Source organism: Perissodus microlepis, chromosome 18, assembly GCF_051167445.1.
Source record: "Perissodus microlepis isolate ML-2025 ecotype Zambia chromosome 18, ASM5116744v1, whole genome shotgun sequence".
Classification (NCBI taxonomy): domain Eukaryota; kingdom Metazoa; phylum Chordata; class Actinopteri; order Cichliformes; family Cichlidae; genus Perissodus; species Perissodus microlepis.
In genome coordinates, this window is record NC_140478.1 from 8,748,270 (window position 1) to 8,768,375 (window position 20,106).

The window sequence follows — 20,106 nt, forward strand, 5'->3', positions numbered from 1 at the left end:
GCAGCTTGTAAGAGAAGATGAAATAGTGGGGGCAGGAGCAGTCACTCTGTACGGTCTCTTTCGCCCAGATTCTCTCTCTCTCTCTCTGTGTGTCTCTCGACTTCGCCGTTCATTCGCCATGCCTGCCACAAACACACCTTTTCTTTTTGATTTACACGCACTCTCTTGTGAGCATCACCGGTTATACGTCTGCCCGTGAACGTCTGTTTTTCATGTTTTCATCTGGCTGATTGGCGGTGAGCGGTGAGGTGGTGGTGAGTTCGTACAGTAGTTGTAGCTGTAGATTGTGTAAAACCAGACAGGCCGCAGTCCACATCACTCGCTGCAGCGGACAGCATGGGGGAGATCTCTGCCTCGTCACCTTCCACTGCCATGGCAACGGCCTGCGAGTCACCCCGGGCGAGGTGCACTCTGCACCACCCATTTACAGTCCGGGGATGACTCCCGATCAGCCCCATGGACACGTGCGCACGCACTCTTGAACATAAACGAGTCCCCAGATGGACTCATAAAGTGTCTAAACACAGGAAAGTAGCACAAAGAGGAATGCCCACTCTCTTATTTACTCTTACTACTGCGTGGGACAAAATATGATGCAGCGATGTATCACACCGGCTTCCTCTTGCAATATGTTATCAGCACTGGTTCCAAATATAAACCCTTGAATTAAAACGTGTGGGAGTTAAATAAGTTGATGAAGGAGAACTCGTAAGGGAGGGACCAAGCCATAGGGGTAAATGATTGCACTGTTACATTATTTATCCGTAATAACAAAAACAGTAACACACAAAAACCGACACAACAATCCAGAGGATAAGCAGATCATCCCAGACTTTCCCCTGTTTTAACGGGTAGACATGCTAAAGTCTCCTTCAGTTACAAATTGTCTTGCAATGTATCACATGGCAGAATCACTGTGTGGAGGTACCACTGTCATTGTGGGTAATGTACCGTGACAGAATCGTGAGTGAGGCCCGGATTATGCGCGCTTGGACGCGCACAGATGCGCACTCGGTCCTATTATAGTTCTTTCAAGTCCCCCTGAAGGATTTGAAATTAGTGCATTAAGCTATACTGTAATGTCTCAGTGCCTCTAAGGCTCGAAAAAAAGTAAAAAAAATTGGCAGGCATCTGGACATCCGCAGACACACCGTGTCGTTTGCCCTCTCTTGACGAAATTTACGTGTCTCGGACCCAAGAAAGCGTGGATCTGCGATTCCCAGCCGCACACACAGTATATTAGAACACACCCGGCTAATATACATGATGCTGCTTGGGTTGATGATTAGAAATGTAACCCTTGAGAAAAAAGTGTGGCTGTAATGTGTGTGATGTTCTACTTTATACACAGTTTTGGACATTTTGTCTATATACAATTAATCACAGTTTAAACTATATGTGAGCCTCCCCCCTCCCCTTTTTTTCATTTGCAAAGTAAATCTAGTTGCCAGGTTGCTCCTCCGTCTTCATTACTCAGGGCTCCTCTTCATCACCACAGCCTCCCTCGCTTTTCTTCCTACGGGCGCTACTTTCAGCACCGGACAGCTCTTGTCGTTCCCACGCTCCGCCCACCTCAGACAGACCGGCAATGAGAAACCAGCACACACGCCGGTGGGCGACTCTCGAGGTGGCCTATTAGGGTTTTATTGGGAGGGACGGAACTTCGAGTACAATTTGCTCTCTCCCTTGTCATTCTTCTCCTGGATTTCACCGAGCGGGAGTAAAAACAGAAGGAGAACCCGAGCACTCCCTTGGATTGCGGGCTGGTGAGGAGTCCGTGTGGTTTTCTCATGAGTTCGTGTCTGTGCAGCTGTTTAGATCACACTGTGTATTTTTTTTAACAGAAGAGAGGAAAAGTGTGCTCTCCCTGAAAGATGCAAAGATGACAAGAGGAAATCGTTTGCCGTTTTATGCTTGGTCGTAGGTATGAAATCCAGGACATTCTCGGGCGTGTGTTTGAAAGTGTTTCTGATCTCCTGAAGCGGCAGAAGATATAGAGTGGCTTTGGTGATGCTCGCCACACTTTGCCAAGTCCACGCGGTGTCTGCTCTGTGCCTGTGACAACGAACCATGGCTCTCCTAGTCGTCCCGCTGCTCCTGCAAACAGGGCTCGTTTGGGGTTCAAACTACGGTTATGTGGAGTGGTCTGACAATGACCGCGACGATAAGAGCCCACCAGTCTTCAGCACCCAAAACATCAACAGGGAGCCACCCCACCATCCAACCTATTACCCAGTACCAGCCACCGAGCGCACGGTGGTGGCGCACAAAATCGAGGAGGACCTGCCCAGGGTGGTGACCGCTTTCTTGCACACCGGGGACTCATCGGCGCTTAGACAGGTCAACTGTTCGCGGAGGTACGAGCTGAGCAGCCTGCGAGGCGGCCTCCACGTCGCCTCCCACTATTCCCTCCACAGCATTCTGGACACTGTAGCGCACGCCACAAACTTCCTGAATATGATCCTGCAAGCCAACAGGTCCCGGGAGCAAACACTGCGGAGGGACATCCACTGGTACCACGCGCTGGTTCAAAGCATCCTCGAAGGGGATCCTAAAATCCACAGGGCAGTGGTGACCTTGCACACGGATACACTGACGCCAGGGCCCCACGTTTTCCTCCAGGCGACGAGAACCGAGAATGAAGTGGTACTACAGGACCTGTCCGGCTCTGCGCACCGTCACCTCAAGGGCAGGAGTCCGGAGACTGACTGGTTTAATGAGTTCAGGGACGGCAGGAGGCCACACATGCACAGAAGAATCACGGAGACATTGGGCTCCAAGAGTGGCACTTATCTCCTGGACAAAAACCAAATTAAGTGGTCTGCGCCATACCTGGAGTGTGAACACGGAACGTTTGTGCCCTATTGGCTGCTCACCCTGTCTGCAGGCTTCTATGGACTTAAGAGCAACTCAGCGCCAGAGTTCAGGTGAGACTGAAAAGTGTCACGTTTTTGTCCTTAAAATGTAGAAAAATATGTTTTAATGTTCTATTACAGCTCACACATGTTAAAGTATCTATTTCTTTATATCTTAGAAATAATTAAAGTTAATCAGATAATCAGCGTCAGCTATGGAAATGCTTTAACAGCATTTAATTGACAATAACCTCTGTGAGACTTCATGTAAATATGGATCCACCTACTGCTGTAATAGAAGCAGACAGTTAAAAAGAACCTTGACAGATCTATCTAGACATTTCACTCACCTGTCAAGGCACAGGCATGCAGCCCTGCTGCAGCCAGCACTCAAATGAATTCTGCAGGCTTTACGCAGTGCTCGTAAGTGAGGATATCTATAGAAGTGTGCACGCGTGCGTGTTTGTGGGTAACATTTAGGTGCATCAAAACACCTAAAGCTCTCGTATTTCAAGGCTGCGGTCCAAGAGTGTCCTGAGAAGATCAATGAAGCCATGAATAAACAATGAAATCTCTACTACAAGATGAAACCACTCAGAGGTCCAGGTGCACTTCACCCTTACATCAGTCTAAGTTGCAGTGCATAAGTCAGTGTATCACTCACACACTCAGTATCGCTAATGTGAGATAACATGGGAGAAAAAAAAAATACAAATAAAGATGATAAATATTTTTTTAAGAGAGGAAAAAAAGAAAGTTTACAACAAGGGTAAACTTGGGGTAAACACGCACACATCCAACTCTTACTCTTACTTACTTAGCTTTTGTACTAACTCTAGCTTTGCATTTTTATTCTTGGACTCTAGCTTTCCATGATTCACAGTTCAAAATAATCCTTATTTATCCTGTTCTGGGCTTTGGTGAAGCCCTTTAGTTCATCTGCTTCCTTTCTTCTGATAGGTTTTCCCTCATGAAGAGAAGGTTTGAAAAGCAGGTGGATGTTTGCTGTAACTTAGCAAGATCTTTGTCCCTGAGATGCCCGTGTTAAGGACATCGTCTTGGACTGATGTCATGCAAGATGAAGAGTAGGGAGAAAAACTCTCCGAAAATGTGTTCAGTTGACCTGAAGCCTGAGCTTTTGGCTCACAGGCATTAGTGTTATATCCACTGACATCATCACATGAAACTTCTGCCATCTTCAATATAAAGATCCACAAGTGTATATGCACAGACACAGATTCACCTACACATGTAAAATACCCCTACACTGTCACTACATAATAAGCAAGACTAATTAAATTGGAATGACACTGTAATGCGCAGTGCTCGTGGTTTATAGGCAGCAGTGTTGTGTTTGTGATTCGGGCCTCACCCTGGCATGCATCCACCCCGGTGATGTGTCCCTGAGCAAAATGCTGCATCACTACCTGCTCCAGGGACAGTGTTACGATGTGATGAGGGCTTCTTCTGGCTTTTTAGAGAATTGTACAGCAATCATCTCTGTGCAGGATCTGAAGATGGCTGATTCTTATTACACAATGAATTTCTATCAGCATCAGCATGGTCCACACTTTCAGATTACCTCAAATGTCCAGAGATGTTTGTTAGAGCTGCTTGAAAGTTAAGCATCTGTCTTATAGGGTAGCTTCAGCTTGCTGTAATGACTCAGTCTGCCTGCGTTGGCTTGTTCATCTCCAAAAAAGGATTCGAGTCATGTCCGGGATATTGCCCGTTTTAAACCATCAACTTGTCATGATGAGGATGTTTAACTAGTTGAGAAAGATGGGAGATGTGCTTGTGTCAGTGGCCTAAGGCGTCTGGAAAATGTTAAGTGTGATTAAATCAGTTCAGTGAATGAATTCATAATTAAATCAATTGCCTATTCCAGCCCAGCCAAGAGGGTTTTGAGTGAGTTTAAATGATTGTGACATTTTACAAGTCACTGTGATTTGTGACATTTAGAAGAAGGCAAGTCAGATACTGAATCCCATTTGTGATGTTTCATATGAATATAGAGGGGATGCTGGATTATAGAGAAACTCTGTAATGAATAGAGATGGAAACTCTATGAGGTATGCACTGTTAGGGGGGGTTTGACCGGTTGATGTAAAGGTAAGGATTAAAATTAGTCAAGACCTCAGAAATAGCGATTTTGAAAAAGTCAAAACTCAGGGTCCACTTAGTATCTTTACCCCCAGAGCTTTCCAATTTCCAAGATCAAGAAATAACTGCCGTACTTTTAGTAATATAGTTTGGCATTTGTCAAAATTGACTGTGGAGTCAGCAAAGGGAGCCAAGGGAAATGTCAAGTTAAGAGGGAAAATAATAAAGTGGGTGTTTAAAACCTGAGTGTGTATCTCAGAGAAATACAGTCTGTAACTGAGGATAAATATTGGCTGCAAGTACACAACCAGATTCATGATGTTTTTCTCCTCCCTCTACTTTCTGTAACGCGAGTTGTGCTATGCTGTTTCTTCGACTCATCTCACTCCTGCGATGACATTTCTAAAAATAGAAAGTTTGTTGGCTCTGGACAGAAACGCATAAAGTAGTGGAGATGATAAGCCAGAGCCTCCATGTCTTCTACTTTCTGTGTCAAAGAAACCTTGTTGCTCTTTCTTATTATTATTATTTGAGTCTGATGTAAATTTGTGAGGTAATGAGGGGAGGAGAGAGGCTCTGTCCAATGATTTTTGTCTGTCTTTCAGACTAGGCTCCAGCTCTGCCTTTCACAAGGAGTGGAAGAAGCAAAAGTTTGACAAGTGTAAATCAAAACCAGAATAAAATAATTCAATCCTGACAAGAATCCAGCAGCCTCATCTCCAGCACTTTTATATAGGATGGTAAAAAAGATATTGTGTCATTATAAGGAAATACTATAAGATACTATACCTCTGGAAGCATTTCATGTTTTTCTTTCTTTTATAGAAACCATACCCGAAGTTGTTTCGCTTCAGAAAAGAGCGGCACTGAATTGTAGCTCACATAGATATAAATGATCATGTGCAAATCTGTCAGAAAAACAAAAATAAAGACTTTCTCTCAGTTTTCACTTTCGCTATTTGTCATCAACACAACAGCACAGATGTCATTGCATAACCACCGTCTCTATCTTGCAGTACTGTGCAAAAGTCTTGTGACGCCCTTCCTTTGTTTATATTTTGCTTCCAATGAGCCAGATTTTCTTGTAATTTTCGAAAGTGGCCTTGAGCGTAGCTCTTCGTGCTTTTGAAGGTCTTTTTGTTTTTCTCTGGACATTAGCTGCTTTTTCAGCCCTCGTACCTGACCACTTTTTCAAGCAAAAATTCATTCAAGCATAGAAAAGGCACCTAACTCAAGGAATGAACCACACACAGCAGACAACTTAGCAAAGCACCTATTTTAAATTTTGTCTTTAGGCACTTTCTTACCTGTAGCCTGTTGCAACACTGTCACGATCCTGGGTCTTTTAACTCGGCGCTTTGAGTTTCAGTGTATTTTGATGGTTTATGGTTTATGTTTAAGTTCATTTAGTTATCTTAAGCTCTTTCTGTTTTGCCTAGGTTGCCCTGTTATAGTTCATTGTTTATCAGATTCCCCTCGTGTCTTTGCCCCTTGTGTTTATGTCTCCCTCACCCTTCGTGTGTTTCATGTCTGCATCCCATTATGTTTCCTGTTTTATTTTGAAAGTCATGTGGTCCATGTTCAGTGTGTTTAGTTTTGCTTCCCCTGTGGCGTCATGTTCATTTGTATAAGCTGTGTTCCCCTGTGTTTCGTGGTCTGCTGTCATGTTTCATTGTCAGGTCGTCTGTTGTTTCACGCCATGCTTCCAGGTTTCATGTATTCATGTTCATGTCAGGGTTTTTCATGTTCTATTTCAGTTTACTCAGTTTAGGTTAATGTTTAGTTTTGCATCAGTTTGCCTTGCCCTTCGTTTGTACCTTTTCATCAGCCTTATTAAACAGCTCACCTTTTGTTAAATCAAGTTACGTTCCATGTTCCATTGTGTCTGCGTTTGGGTCCACTATTCACACTCCACACAGTCTGCTTCCACTGACTATGATAAACACATTAATTTTCCAGCTTCTTTACCTGAATCTACAGAAAAAGGCAAAGATAACACATTTTGATGGACATAAAATCATACCTTTGGCACCAAAACGATGATTCCTGCAGCACTAATAGCTGGAAAATTGGTATAACTCCACTTTGTGTGCGGTGTGTTTTTAAAAAAAAATCAAGGAAACCGGACAAGTGGAGGAGAAAAGAAGATGTGGAGCGTATCCATCTATTGCTCACCTAAGCCTAATCTGAAATAATTTCATTGGAAGGGTAGCTGTGAAGCTGGATTTATGAAATCAGAATTTAAGCAGTATAGAGCAGCACTTTGTAAATAGCTTGGAAGTGACTGATGGTTATCATGAAGCCTTAATGGGTGGCTAAATGGTTTTGATGGATTGCTAGTGAGAGGAGGAAGAATAAATCATCCCAGAGAAATAAAGGACCATCTATGCTGTGTAAATGTAAAGAATCACTCTTTTAGTGGTACTCAGGCAGAGGCGTACATTTGTCTTCACAATCATTTGTTATGTTGTAGCAGAAATGATCAAATTGTACCCCCATGCAGTGCTTGTCCTGATGTTTCTTTCACTCTAAGAAATTTGTGCCTCATGTTAACACAGATCCAAGCTCTTTCATATCTCTCAGTTTTTACTTCTGCGTTCCACCAAGCCTTGACCTGCGTAAAGGACTCGAGTGCACACAAATACATACAGGCGTAAACACATTTGCTTCTTTTTCTTTCTTGTGTACTCGAGTAGAGGTGGTAGCCAAAGCCTCTCTCTGCGGTTGTTTGTTCCACTTCCCACCAGGCAGATGGGGGAGGGGGGTAACAGGTGTCAGGCACCACTTCACCACAAAGGAGTGGAGGAATTGACAGCGAGGTTTAATAAAAGGCTTAATAAAAGAAAACCAGGCATTATTTATAAGTGTGCATGATAAAAGGGAGATAGAGAGTCATAAACAAAGATATCTATTCACTGTGAGCTACACTGACTTAGCTGAAGTGAACCAGCTGAAGTCTCGGGCTGTGCTGTATTTCAGTCACATCCCTCACCAGTTTATTTAACCTTCTTCACTCTACAGTCTGAATCTGTAGTGGCTCACTGCTGCACAGGCCAGCAGTCTCCGTGTATTGAACTTGTTCGGGTCTCAGGCGCAGCAAGAAAACAAGAGTATTTCTCACCTTTGGTGTGAAAATCCTCAGAATCTGATAGTGAACACGCCCGGGAGCAGAGAACACACCCCACATAAATACTGCCTTTAAAAACTTTACACTGGCATTTGCACAGGGAAGCATGGGATCAGATTGTAGTTTACTTTTATTCATAACATACCAGCCTGCTTCCTCAAAGCTCACTACAGCACCAAATGTGCAATAATCCACCGCTGAAAGCCGTCCAACAAATGTGCTTAAAAACTATAGCACTCAGCTGTCGTGGAACTAGAAGCTGTTTATAGCAGCTTGGGTGACCTCTAATTTTTAATTTCGAGTTACCATCAGGTGAAAAATGTTCTCAAAATGAGAAAACTGCTGATATTTCCATTAGCCTAAACTACTGTGTTTAGTGTTAATGATTCTTAGTTAACTTCCTAAACATCAGTATGTTGTCATGGCAACTTTGCGATTCAGATTTATGCGCTTATTAGGCACAAACGTGCTTCAGCCGACTCATCGCATTAGTCATCGTGTTGCATTTGTTGACAGAAAAGAAAAGCCATGATCTTCTGGAACAAAAGTTGTTTGTCTTTGACTTGTCTGCGGCTCAACAAGCAGAAAATAAAGCGACAGGATACAGTATTTGTAGTGAGCCGAGCTGATGAGGCACATGATGAGGCCCATCAGTCAAGGTGAAATGGCCTGACAACCAGATTCTAGCTAAACTGCAGCGAGGCATATCGGGGCAACCTTCACAGTCAGCATCCTGCACAGGATTCCCAGCAACCCAAAAGGTCCACACAAATCTGTGAAAGTGTTCAACGCGCAATAAGAACAAAGAAACCGAATTCAGAAAATATGAAAGCTAGCGTTCTCAAATTGGAGGCAACAGGCAATGCAGTCTTGACAATAAAAGCATTACTTTTTAATTTCTCAGTGTCTGGAAAGAAAAGTGGCACATTATGAATCTGACCCTGCTTCTTTTTCCTTACCTCTGTCTCTCTCTTCTTTTTCATTACTTACCTCCATCACTCTTAATTCTTCTCCCTTTCAATTTATTCATATTCCTCCCGTTCGGCTACACCTCCCTTCTCCTGCTTGTTGAACCTTTAACCTCACTTCCCCTGAGCATTGCTCTTCCTTCCTGTTTTTAATTTTCTTCCCTTTCATTCTGACCTCACCTGCATCTGTGTACTCCACGTGCCTCCTTTCTGCTTGTTTTCATCTTTCCTCCTGTTCTGTTTCACTTTTCTCCCATTCATGCTGAACACATTTGATTCTTCAATTTCATTTGTTTCTTTTATTTACTCTTCTCAATATTTCTACCTCCCTCTTCCCCTCTTTTCTTCTGCACTCTTGTCCTGACTCTTTCCCCACTTCCTTCTCTCTGACAGGGGCGTTGTCCGCGTGGACGTGAACCTGCAGGATGTGGACATTGACCAGTGCTCCAACAGTGGCTGGTTCGGCGGGACCCACCGCTGTAATCTTACCAGCATGGAGGTGACTCTGCTGCTACTTCTCTTATGCATTTTGTCATTCTGGTGTATTACCAAAGAAAGCAATTAATTTTGGAGTTACATTCACCTATTTGTTAATTTTAGCAAAATCTATTTGTTTCTCTAAGTACTTGCATTGAATTTGAATGCAACAGTTGAGTTATTTATAACTCAACTGTTGCATTCAAAGGTCCATTTAATAATAGACCTTTGAAGGATTACTTAAAGGCTCGAATGAGCTGTTTCACAGAGCCTTCGCTGCCTTTCCTCTCATCGCAGGTTGCCTTTGATCATGTGTCCTCAGTATGAGCATCAGATAACTGACCAAAACCCGAAGAGTAATGTTCTCCATTCACTCAGCCACAGTTACTGTAAATGTGTGAAACTGTCTGTGAGGAGTGGTACAGAATGGATGTTTTATGCTGCTCTGTGCTGGCCCTCCTTTGAAACTTCTCTCGGATACGAGAAATATGAACAAGGCGACATGCATACTATATTTCTATTTATATATTTTAAAAAAGGTTTTTAACTGCAGTTTAATACCTCTCCATAAGTATAAGTACTGACATCATTCGATTATTCACCATGAGGCGCAAACAAACAACATCAGAGTGATGCAGAGGAAGGTTTGGACCACCCAAAAGGTGGATGATAGGGAATGGGAAGGGAATGATACTTGGTTTTGCAGAAATTTGCTCACAACTATTCTCATGGCCGTCGTACAGCAATAAGTAAAAGGCTGATTTTACACACTACCATGTTCCTAATTGATCTCGAACATTTTGAGTACAGCACTTGCAAAAACACTGTCTTTGATGCACATCCCTTTTCACCTTTCTGCAGTAACAGGCTGATGGGGTATTGTTGTCACTCTGTCAGGTGGGTGGATAGTTGGCAGGCGGCAATATGGACACCCAAGTTGTCAGTGTAAGAACTTGACAACAAAGGGATGCAGGACTTTCACATTGTTACCACAGGTGCATCTGCTAAAAATCTCAGACAAGTCCAAATCTGAGTGACCTCAGCATCAAGGTCATGGGTCAGAGGTCATGTTTTCTTAAAACCTTGAATAGGATAACTTGACAAGGAAGTCATCTAGGATTTTGAAATTGATACCATAGGTGTATCTACTAGGAGGCTGAGGGGTACCACTGGCCAGTACTTTTTCTAGTAGCCATGAAGCAATAAACAAACAAACAAAAATGAACCTCATGGTAGAAGCAAGATAAGGGGATAAGTGGAACAAAACTCATTAATTTACAAAGTAGTTTGTTGCCTACTGACTTAAGAGTCCTGCAGGAGTGTCTGCGATGTGTGCGCCTTCTCCACACTGAAGCATTCTCATCTGTGTGACCGGTGTGACGGAACCGGCGGCAGACATTCATCACATTTGTCTCTTTCTGAAGCGTCAGAAAGACAGAGAACGATGAGGTAGTTCTGTATTTGTGTCTGTCTGAGCGTCCGGGTGCGGCGTGCGCGTGAGCGGCCTGCCTCTGTAATTGCCATCTCGCTTGTGTCGGTGCCAACGTGTGATGTTTTGCAAGGGAGCCTGTCTGACTCCAGCATGGGAGAGTGACTGCTCAGGCGGCCATGGCATGTTGCTGCCCATATGATGTATAATAAATGCAGTGTAATGGATTGCAGCAAGATGAGATGAATTATTGACCATGCTCTTTGTTTGCGTGCGCTTCTCCCCCAACTCATCACCAGTCTGTCATGGAGCATTAGAGCGGGTAGGTGGGGGGGATATACAGATGAGACAGATCTCTATGTTTGCATTCTTCTAATATTTTATATATTTTATATATGTTTTGTGGCTGTGACTTTAGGTTTGGCAGCCTTTTAATTGCTAAGGATAGCAAGGCTAAGCTGTCCGAGTCTGATCACTGTCATCAAAATGCTTTGAATTACGCTAGGTGTGTGCCCTGTTTTTAAGTCACAGTGCCATTGCACGCTTGTAAACTTTTACTTTTTTGCTCAGAACATTTGCTTTCAAAATGCTGTCAATACAGTTGGACTTAAAACGTCATGGAGGGACAGTTTGAGACGGCCATCGAAGAGCTCACAGCTTCTATGATTAATTTCCTTCACACACTATATTTTTGGCCGAGCGGCAGCCAGTGATTCAGTGCCATCTTGAATCCGCAGTGCTGTTTTTCTCTTGTTGTTTGAAATGTAATGAGGAGCTTAGAGAGCAGAAATTAAGACACTGGCAAACAGCACAGAGTTAAAACTTTATATTACAAATGTTTTCATAGAGAGAGCAAATATTGACCAAGAAACAATATCATCAATCTTGTCCACGGATGATTTCATAGAGAAATGAAATCCACAATTGGAACAGACTTTTCTTACAGGATTTATTTAGACACGCTACAGCTGATTGCTCTCTGAGAACTTTAAAAAGGAGGGCAGTGTGGAGCCAATGAGTTACGCACTATATTGTCACAAGTATTCACTCACCCATCCAAATCACTGAATTCATGCATTCGATCACTTCCATGGCCACAGGTGTATAAAATCCAGCACCCAGACATGCAGACTGCTTCTACGAACATTTGTGAAAGAATGGGTCGCTCTCAGGAGCTCAGTGAATTCCAGCTTGGTACAGTGATAGGACGCAACCTGTGCACCAAGTCCAGTCGTGAAATATCCTCACTACTAAATATTCCACAGTCAACTGTTAGTGTTGTTATAACAAAGTAAAGCTGATTGGAAACAACAGCAACTCAGTTGCGAAGTGGCAGCCCATGGAAAAATCCCAGAGCGGTGGCTAGGAATGCTAACACACATAGAGGTTGCCAACTTTCTGCAGAGTCAATCGTGACCAGTGTTGGGACTAACGCGTCATTAAGTAACGCGTTACAGTAACTACGTTATTATTGTGGTAACGAGCACGGTAACTAGTTATTTTGCCAAAATCAGGAACGCGTTACTCGTTACTGGGATTTAGATAGGCTCGTTATTCGTTACTTCGTGTGGTGGCTATGGCGGAGCTTCCACAGATTCAGTAACATTAGCAAGTGGATGAGAGAAAGGGGAGGCAGGAGGAGAGACCAGAAGCGACCGCCCGTCCGAGTGTCAGGTGAACTGAACTTCAGGTAAGAAGTTATGACCTGCAGTCTATCTGGGTCAGATATAAACCAAGTTTAGTTGGAGTTTATTTTCGTTGTGCTGACTTTTTCGTGCTGCGTGCTAGCTAGCATGACGGGGTTTCTATACAGCTGGGTGGGAGCTATGTTACTGATGTTGAACTTTATTTTGTTCATATGGTTAATTATTAGAGTTGCCAACCGTCCCCTAAAAACAGAATCGTCTGGTATTCAGAGAAATTATTACGCATTTCGTATTTAGGTGAAAAGGAACAGTTTGTCCCGGACTTCAGCTACAATGAAAAAGACACAAAGCTGGAGTTATTCTGTGTCTTTGCTGCAGAGCTGCCTCTTCTTCTCTCATTCTCTCCCCTCTCTCTCCTGTTGCTACTTTAATCATGAAACTGATCAATGATCAGCTGATCGGCTTTTCCCTCTTGTTTATTTATCGTCCGCTTTGCGCCAGAAAGAGGAAACCACCGGATGTCACGTTAAACAACAGCAGCACGTTTGATCAGCTGTTGTTAGAATTTATTTAATATTACTTTCTAGTATCAGCTGATGTTTGTTGGAGCCACAGCTGTAAAGCTGCTGGTCATGATGTCGGTTTGGATATGTGGTGAGTGGGAAACATGAAGATGAAACCAGGAGATGTCCTTACTGAATCATCAGAGCTGAACAAGTGATGGAGAAACAGGTTTACCTTTTAGGTGACATGAATGAGTTGAAGGGAAGTTATGAACTGTGTCTGAGAGACAAATAACACCAGGATCCTTTTTTATGTAGCTGACAGCTGGTAACTGTGCAGGGGCGGGTCTAGCAAAGTGTTGCCAGGGGGGCAGGTAGGGCATTAACAGGGAAAGGGGGGCACAAAGAAATACTTTCTTATTCTCATTTAAAATGTCTCGCTTTTAATAAATAATTATCTGAGTCTTACAACAAACGATTGATAGATTGATAGATTGATACATATATACCATCAAGACAGTGTACATCACTGTCACAACAGTGTTTGTTTTCATTCAAAGGCTTTATGATTTTTGCTATAATGGTGGGCCGGTCTCTAGTCAAAATGCCCGGGCTGATTTTTTGTCCCAGTCCAGCCCTGTATGCAGCTCATCTGCAGTCTGGTGTTACCTACATCTTCCTATTCGGAAGGCAGAATTTCTGAGTTCTGAGTACAATCAAAAGCACCACGACTGCAGTTTTTGTGTTGGATGTAAAAAGCGCACATGACGCTGTAACGTAGGCTAGAATCATGGCGGTGGTCAACGACGGTCCAGGCGTGGGATTTCTCTCGTGGAAATATGCACATTATTTTTTCCTTTGGTAGGTGGCACAGTGCACTTGTGGCAAGTAAGCAAGCTAGAAGACTGGCACTCTTGCTGGGTATCCAGTTAGCAACACATTAACAAGAGAAGTCTGAGTAAAACCAAAGTTACTTTCCCTAGTAACTAGTTACTTTGAAAGTAACGAGTAACTTGAAGTAACTGAGTTACTTTTGATGGAAGTAACTAGTAATGTAACTAAGTTACTAATTTAAAGTAACTTACCCAACACTGATCGTGACAGACCTCCAGACTTCACGCGGCCTTCAGTTTAGCTCAAAAACAGTGTGTAGAGAGCTTCATGGAATAGGTTTCCATGGCCAAGCAGCCACATCCAAGTTTTACATCATCAAGCACAATGCAAATGTTGGATGCAGTGATGTAAAGCACTCCGCCACTGGACCCTAGAGCAGTGGTTATGCTTCTCTGGCAATCTGATGGACAAGTGCAGTGTGGCGGTTGCCAGGAGAAAGGTACGGTCTGACTGCGTTGTGCCAAGTATAAAGCTTGGTGGAGTGGGGCTTATGGTGTGGGGTTGATTTTTAGGAGCTGGGCTCACCCCTTAGTTCTAGTCAAAGGAACTCTTAATGCTTCAAACTAAGACATTTTTGGACAATTTCATGTTCCCAGCTTTGTGGGAACAGTTTGGGGATGGCCCCTTCCTCTTCCAACATGGCTGCGCACCAGTGCACATTGCAAGGTCCATAAAGACATGGATGTCTAGAAGATCATGACTGGCCTGCACAGAGTCCTGATCAGTGTCTGACCTCAAATGTACGTCTGGAAGAATAGTCAAACATTTCCATAAACACACTCCTAAACCTCGTGCCTTCCCAGAACACTTTCAGGTGTTATAACCACACACGCTATGAATTAAGAATCGGATGTCACTCATATGCGTGTGAAGGCAGGCATGTGAATACTTTTGGCAATATAGTGTATCTGGTACAACAAATCTTGACTCTTGCACACTTTTATCTGCATTTTCAGAGAGAAACTAATATTTAATCTGCACGCTATAAGCTTAGCATTTTAGCATGCCTCTATAGCATTTTGTAGATATTTCTTAATGTATCTTTAATGTAGAAATGCTCAGTGGCATTTTGAATTCCCCTGAAGGTGTTCGATGCACAGACTGTCAGATAAATAAAGATAGCTGAGGATAAATAAAGAGACGTGAGAACCATGTGAAACTGTGATATAGAGCTGTCATGGTAGCAAAGTAAAGGGACTCTGCAGTAAACATAACCCAACGGCACGCTGTTAGCTGGTCTTTAAACGCTACTGAGCACTTAGGGAATATAAGTTGCTTGTCTTTGACTTAATACTCTGCAAGGCAGCACATGACCTACAAACAGTGCATCTGTGTCTATCTCATAGCAATTTCTTACGGTTTTCAATTTCCAACGCGACGTGTCCAGTTTCTTGTTTCATTCTCACCCCTGCCCTTTTCTTTCTTTCTCAGTGTCTTGTTCATTTCATTTCTTCATTTCATTCTTTTCTCCTGCCTGATGTAATTAATTGCTTATTGCCGAGCACAATTCAGCCAGCCCATTACTCCTATTTGGGTGTAGTTCTTTGGGGACTTTACCTCAATTTTCTTGCTCAAATCAAAGCCCGAAAAGAGTGCAGGCTTAAGCCTTAACAAAAACGATCTGGCTGCTATTATAGAGTCTGAGCAGCTATATCACAGTCACAATAAGGACCAAGCAAGTACTTCTTTGTCCCAGTGTCCCTATTAAACAACAGTTCATTTCTAAATCCTGCTAAATACATTTTTGTGGGAAATGGGCTGTGGAAAGTTGATGTGAGGCTCATTGCTTTCCCCCATCCAGTACAAACATACCCCGAGGCTTTGTCTCACAGTGAAACCATAATAATGAAACAGTCTCTTGTAATGTGATGGAGCGTCGTGTCTCCTCCAGAATGTTTGGAAAGTAATAGCACAACACCCACTTTCTCACTGTTGCTGTGATGTAATGGTTCAGTCAGTTTGTAGATGATCAACTTTTATGTTAACACTGCAGCTTTTCCTCCTCTCTTTGTTTTGCATACTGGAGAAAAAGCCTTTTCAGTGGAATGCCTTTTTCTTGTTTAGAGGCAGTTTTGCAAAACAGGTTTGGACAGGTTTATTGTCTGTAATGTATCCAAATGGTATATCTAATAAACTGAGCTTGATTGCTTTTTTATGAACTCTATCGCCAAATTGCAATTTTGAGAACCATTTTGGCACTTTTTAAGTTTTTTTTCCCCTTTTTGCTTGCTGTAGTACTACTTTATCTTCCAATAATAGAATTAACTTTGAGTAGCCCCTAGAATTAGGAGGTGGTTATCAGCTGGATTATCTGACCTTTGCTACTGCAGCTTTGAACTTCATCTGAGTTGCAAATTGTAAAATGTTATGTCATGATGCATCATTTGGACTGTAATTATCACCAGCCAAGCTGTAAAAAGTATTCATGTTATCCTACGAATTGCAATTGGTGCAGTGGTAAACTGTGTCACCTCACTGCAAGAAGGTTCCTGGTTTGAACCTCACTCTTTCTGTGTGTTACATATAAAATATAAAAACTAACACGTGATTAATTGCTGATTCTAAATTTGCTTGTGGATATGAGCAGAGATGGGCAGTACTGTAATCCGATTACTTTTGTCAAGTAACGAGTAAAGTAAGGGATTACTATTGCAAAAACGGTAATTAGATTACCGTTACTTTCCGTAGGAACGCTGCGTTACTGCGTTACTAAAACCGTGATTTTTTTGCCAGAATGTCTCATGACAGTGACGTAAGCAAGTGCGACGTTCGTGGCAACAGCTGTGTGCAGATCAACAATGGATCAGTATGAGCGTGCAGCGTTTAAAGCGTGGAAGTACTGACCTTATTTTGAGTTTGATTCCATAAAAAGTGACAAAAACATTAGTGTCCGTTGTGCGTGGGAAGAAAACTTCTTTTTACAGCGAAAAAAACCCCTAAACTTCCAAGCAAGCACCGAGTGCGCTATGACGTAATGGGAAATTTACAGAGAAACTTGCGGATTCTTCCACTGACCGCTGCGGCTCACCTGCACCAGGGTAAACCTCCGCCTACCCTACTCCTGCTTTACAGGTGAAAATAGAGCAACAGGACCGCTAGTCTGTGACTTTATTTATTTTCTGCTGTGTTTTACACTCACTATTTAAAAGAGTGTAAACACACACAAAAAAATATTTTATGTGCTGGAATGTGCAGAAAATAGGTTTAAATGTTAAACTAATTTATTCAAGTCAGAGAATGTTGCATATAATTAAATTTTTGCTTGATGCATAAAGTTAAAAGATTAAAACTAACAAAACAAGTTTTAAAAAGGGACTTTTCCATTTGATTACATTTTGTATGATGGATTGTAGAAAAAGTAGAATTGGGCTGAAAGATCTATCGCTTTATCACCTATTCAGGTTGTAAATCGTGTTTTTAAAAAGTAACTAAGTAATTAATTACTTTTGAAAATAAGTAATCAGTAAAGTAACGGGATTACTTTTTTGGGGAAGTAATCAGTAATTAGTTACTGATTACTTTTTTCAAGTAACTTGACCAACACTGGATATGAGGTAGATAAAATGCTTTAAATGATTAATTATTAAAGTGTTCTGATTCTGATTTAAGCACATGGAAAAGTGCTATTTGAATATACAGTTTTAAAAAAAGAGTGCCCCAGTCACCGAGGCCTAAAGACCAGTCAGTAATGGCAGGTCGCTCAGCAAAACGTATATTTTGTGTGTGGTTGCTAGAAGCTCCTGGGTGAAACTGACTGTAAAGCAGTGTATGGTGTTGCACTAAAAACCTTCCTGTTCTGTGTTACCTGTTCAAAAATTTCAGTTGGAGTGAAAAACTCTATATGACTAAAATTTTAATCATATACAGTTTTGTATTATTTCCACTACTATAAACCTGCCTTAAAAGACAGACATATTTATGTTAATTTATCATCTTATTCTTCTGATGTTCATTAGATAGCTGCATATAGTTAGATGGCAAAAATGACTGTTAATAAACATCAAATTTATAATAAAAACATATTTATTGTTCTTCTTCTTTGCAAGCTGCATACTCAATGTATAAGACAAAGTAATCAATTGCAGGCACTATTAGCATCACCGTTTAAAGAAGGCTTATTAACTGCTTAATTACATGATAAATATATATTTATATAGGTACAGTTATCCTAAATTGTCCCTGCACTAAAACTACTTAACTAAAAAATATTTACAAGCACGCTACACATAAGGTACATGTGATATCAACAAAATACCGTATAGGTACCATATACGTAATGCTGGTGTTCATTTTCAGATCAGCTACTACACACAGCATATATGATTCGTAAGGATTTGAGTGTTATAATTATTTTTTTAAAAAGCAAACACAAAAGCTTTATAGGTGTTGACTATCCTGGTGCCATTGGCCGTTTAAATTTAAAGTTTAGCTAGATTGAGGAGGAGTAAAGGAACAGATATACATACATATGCTACGATACTTATAGTAAAGAGATGCATTTAACCAGTGATTCTAAAACAGTAACATAACAACAACATTTAAGTATGTCTTAAAAAACAAAGTGCATGTTGTAATAATTCTATTGCTGTTGTTTATAATAGCAGCATCATATTTTGTACTTTAAACGTATTTATATTGTATTTTTAAGTCATTATTATTATTATATTTCCAATAATCAAAATATGTAAAAATGCCAAACAATATACTCAAAACAAGATTGTAAGTGTACATTAACTCACCAATGAATTATTTATCCTTATGGCAACTTTTTGCTGGCAGTCATAATTTTCTTTCCTTTATATAGTTAAGCTTTGTTCTTCCCCTCCTTCTCCTTGGTCTCTTTCCCGGTCTGCCCAGATACAGCAGCTGAGGAGGAAGGTAGGATGTGTCACCATGAACCAAATACAACACTTCATGCATTATGGATAGTCAGTCGTAGGGGAAGCATCTTACATAAGGAGCCACTGCTTATATAATTAGATGAAGACTAGAGGATGATTAGTGTGGGTGATTTGTGACTGGATGCAGATAAGTAGGTTTATGTATTTTGTTTTGTGTGTACTATTTTTTAATCTAAGTCGATGTTAATGTGTGTGCGGGATGTTTGCATTTCTGCCTGTCGGTGTGTGCGTTTTCTCTGCCCATCCTGTGAATTGTGCCACTGGAGATAAGGCGCTTCAAAGGCAGAGCTCTACTAATGAGTGTAAACTGCTGTGACAGCCAAAGAGGGTTACCCCCTCTGTCTCTCTTCTGGCTTTCTCTCCTCAATCAGCCATGCTTCCTCCTCTCCCTTTCTTCTTCTTTTCCACACTCTCTCCTTCCGTGGCTTTTCACTTTCTCCCAAATTTCTCTATTACGCCCCACTCATCTGCCGTGTAGCCCACTCTTGTTTCCATTTTGCTTACTCTAACAGCCGTACCGCTTATCCATGTTTCCCTTTTCTTGCCAATTTCTCAGAGGAGGGCAAAAAGACAGGCTAAAAAAAACCTGCAAAAAAAACCATGTGATTCGCTTGCTTTTGTTAGCCCTGCACATGAAATAACTGTATGAAGTGGCCAACTGAATTCACCATTCTTCATCCGCTGCTTTAAATGCTGTGGCAGTTGTTGAAACTTCTTCTAGTACTCACACTTACTCTCTGCAGACCGTAATTTGTGGGTTTACCTCCAGGGAGCGACATGGAAATCACCATTCTCAGCAACCTTGCTGGACAGAGGAGCACCATTATTTCTGGCTGCAGCTCAGCTACCTTTTATAATGAGGTTTGAGTCCTTCTGTTCTTAAAAAAATTAATTACCTGTGCACATGTGGCCATTCTGCAATACAATCAGACCGTATGGGGTGAGAAAAAAGGGACATGAACATAAATGTTTGCTTTTGCCTCACTGTGTGGAATTTGGTGTCCTTATCAACCCTGGCACATTGCTGCGGAAGAAGAGGATTTAAGCTTCACAAGTCTTAAACTCAGTATAAATACTGTATGTAAGGAAAAGGATACCCAGCTAAATGGGAAACGGCAACAGCCTGTGCAGATGTTACCACTGAAGGATGTTCAGGTGTAAAGATTATGCAAATTTTTCTACAATACGAAGTACTTTATTTGT

General features: G+C 41.8%; 1 protein-coding gene across 2 annotated transcripts in view; it reads left to right on the top strand.

Annotated features, from left to right (window-relative positions):
- Positions 1 to 1,506: 1,506 nt before the first annotated feature.
- gpr158b (G protein-coupled receptor 158b) overlaps positions 1,507 to 20,106 on the top strand; it is a 79,098-nt gene continuing 60,498 nt past the window's right edge. Inside the window, exons 1-3 of one of the 2 annotated variants that reach the window (XM_084911294.1) lie at positions 1,507 to 1,766; positions 1,845 to 2,927; positions 9,447 to 9,552. In XM_084911294.1, the coding sequence (XP_084767420.1) occupies positions 2,071 to 2,927; positions 9,447 to 9,552 (963 nt within the window). In that variant the 5' untranslated portion in view covers positions 1,507 to 1,766; positions 1,845 to 2,070. Of the gene's footprint in view, positions 2,928 to 9,446; positions 9,553 to 20,106 lie in introns of both variants that reach the window. The other variant, XM_084911293.1, reaches the window with a different exon arrangement.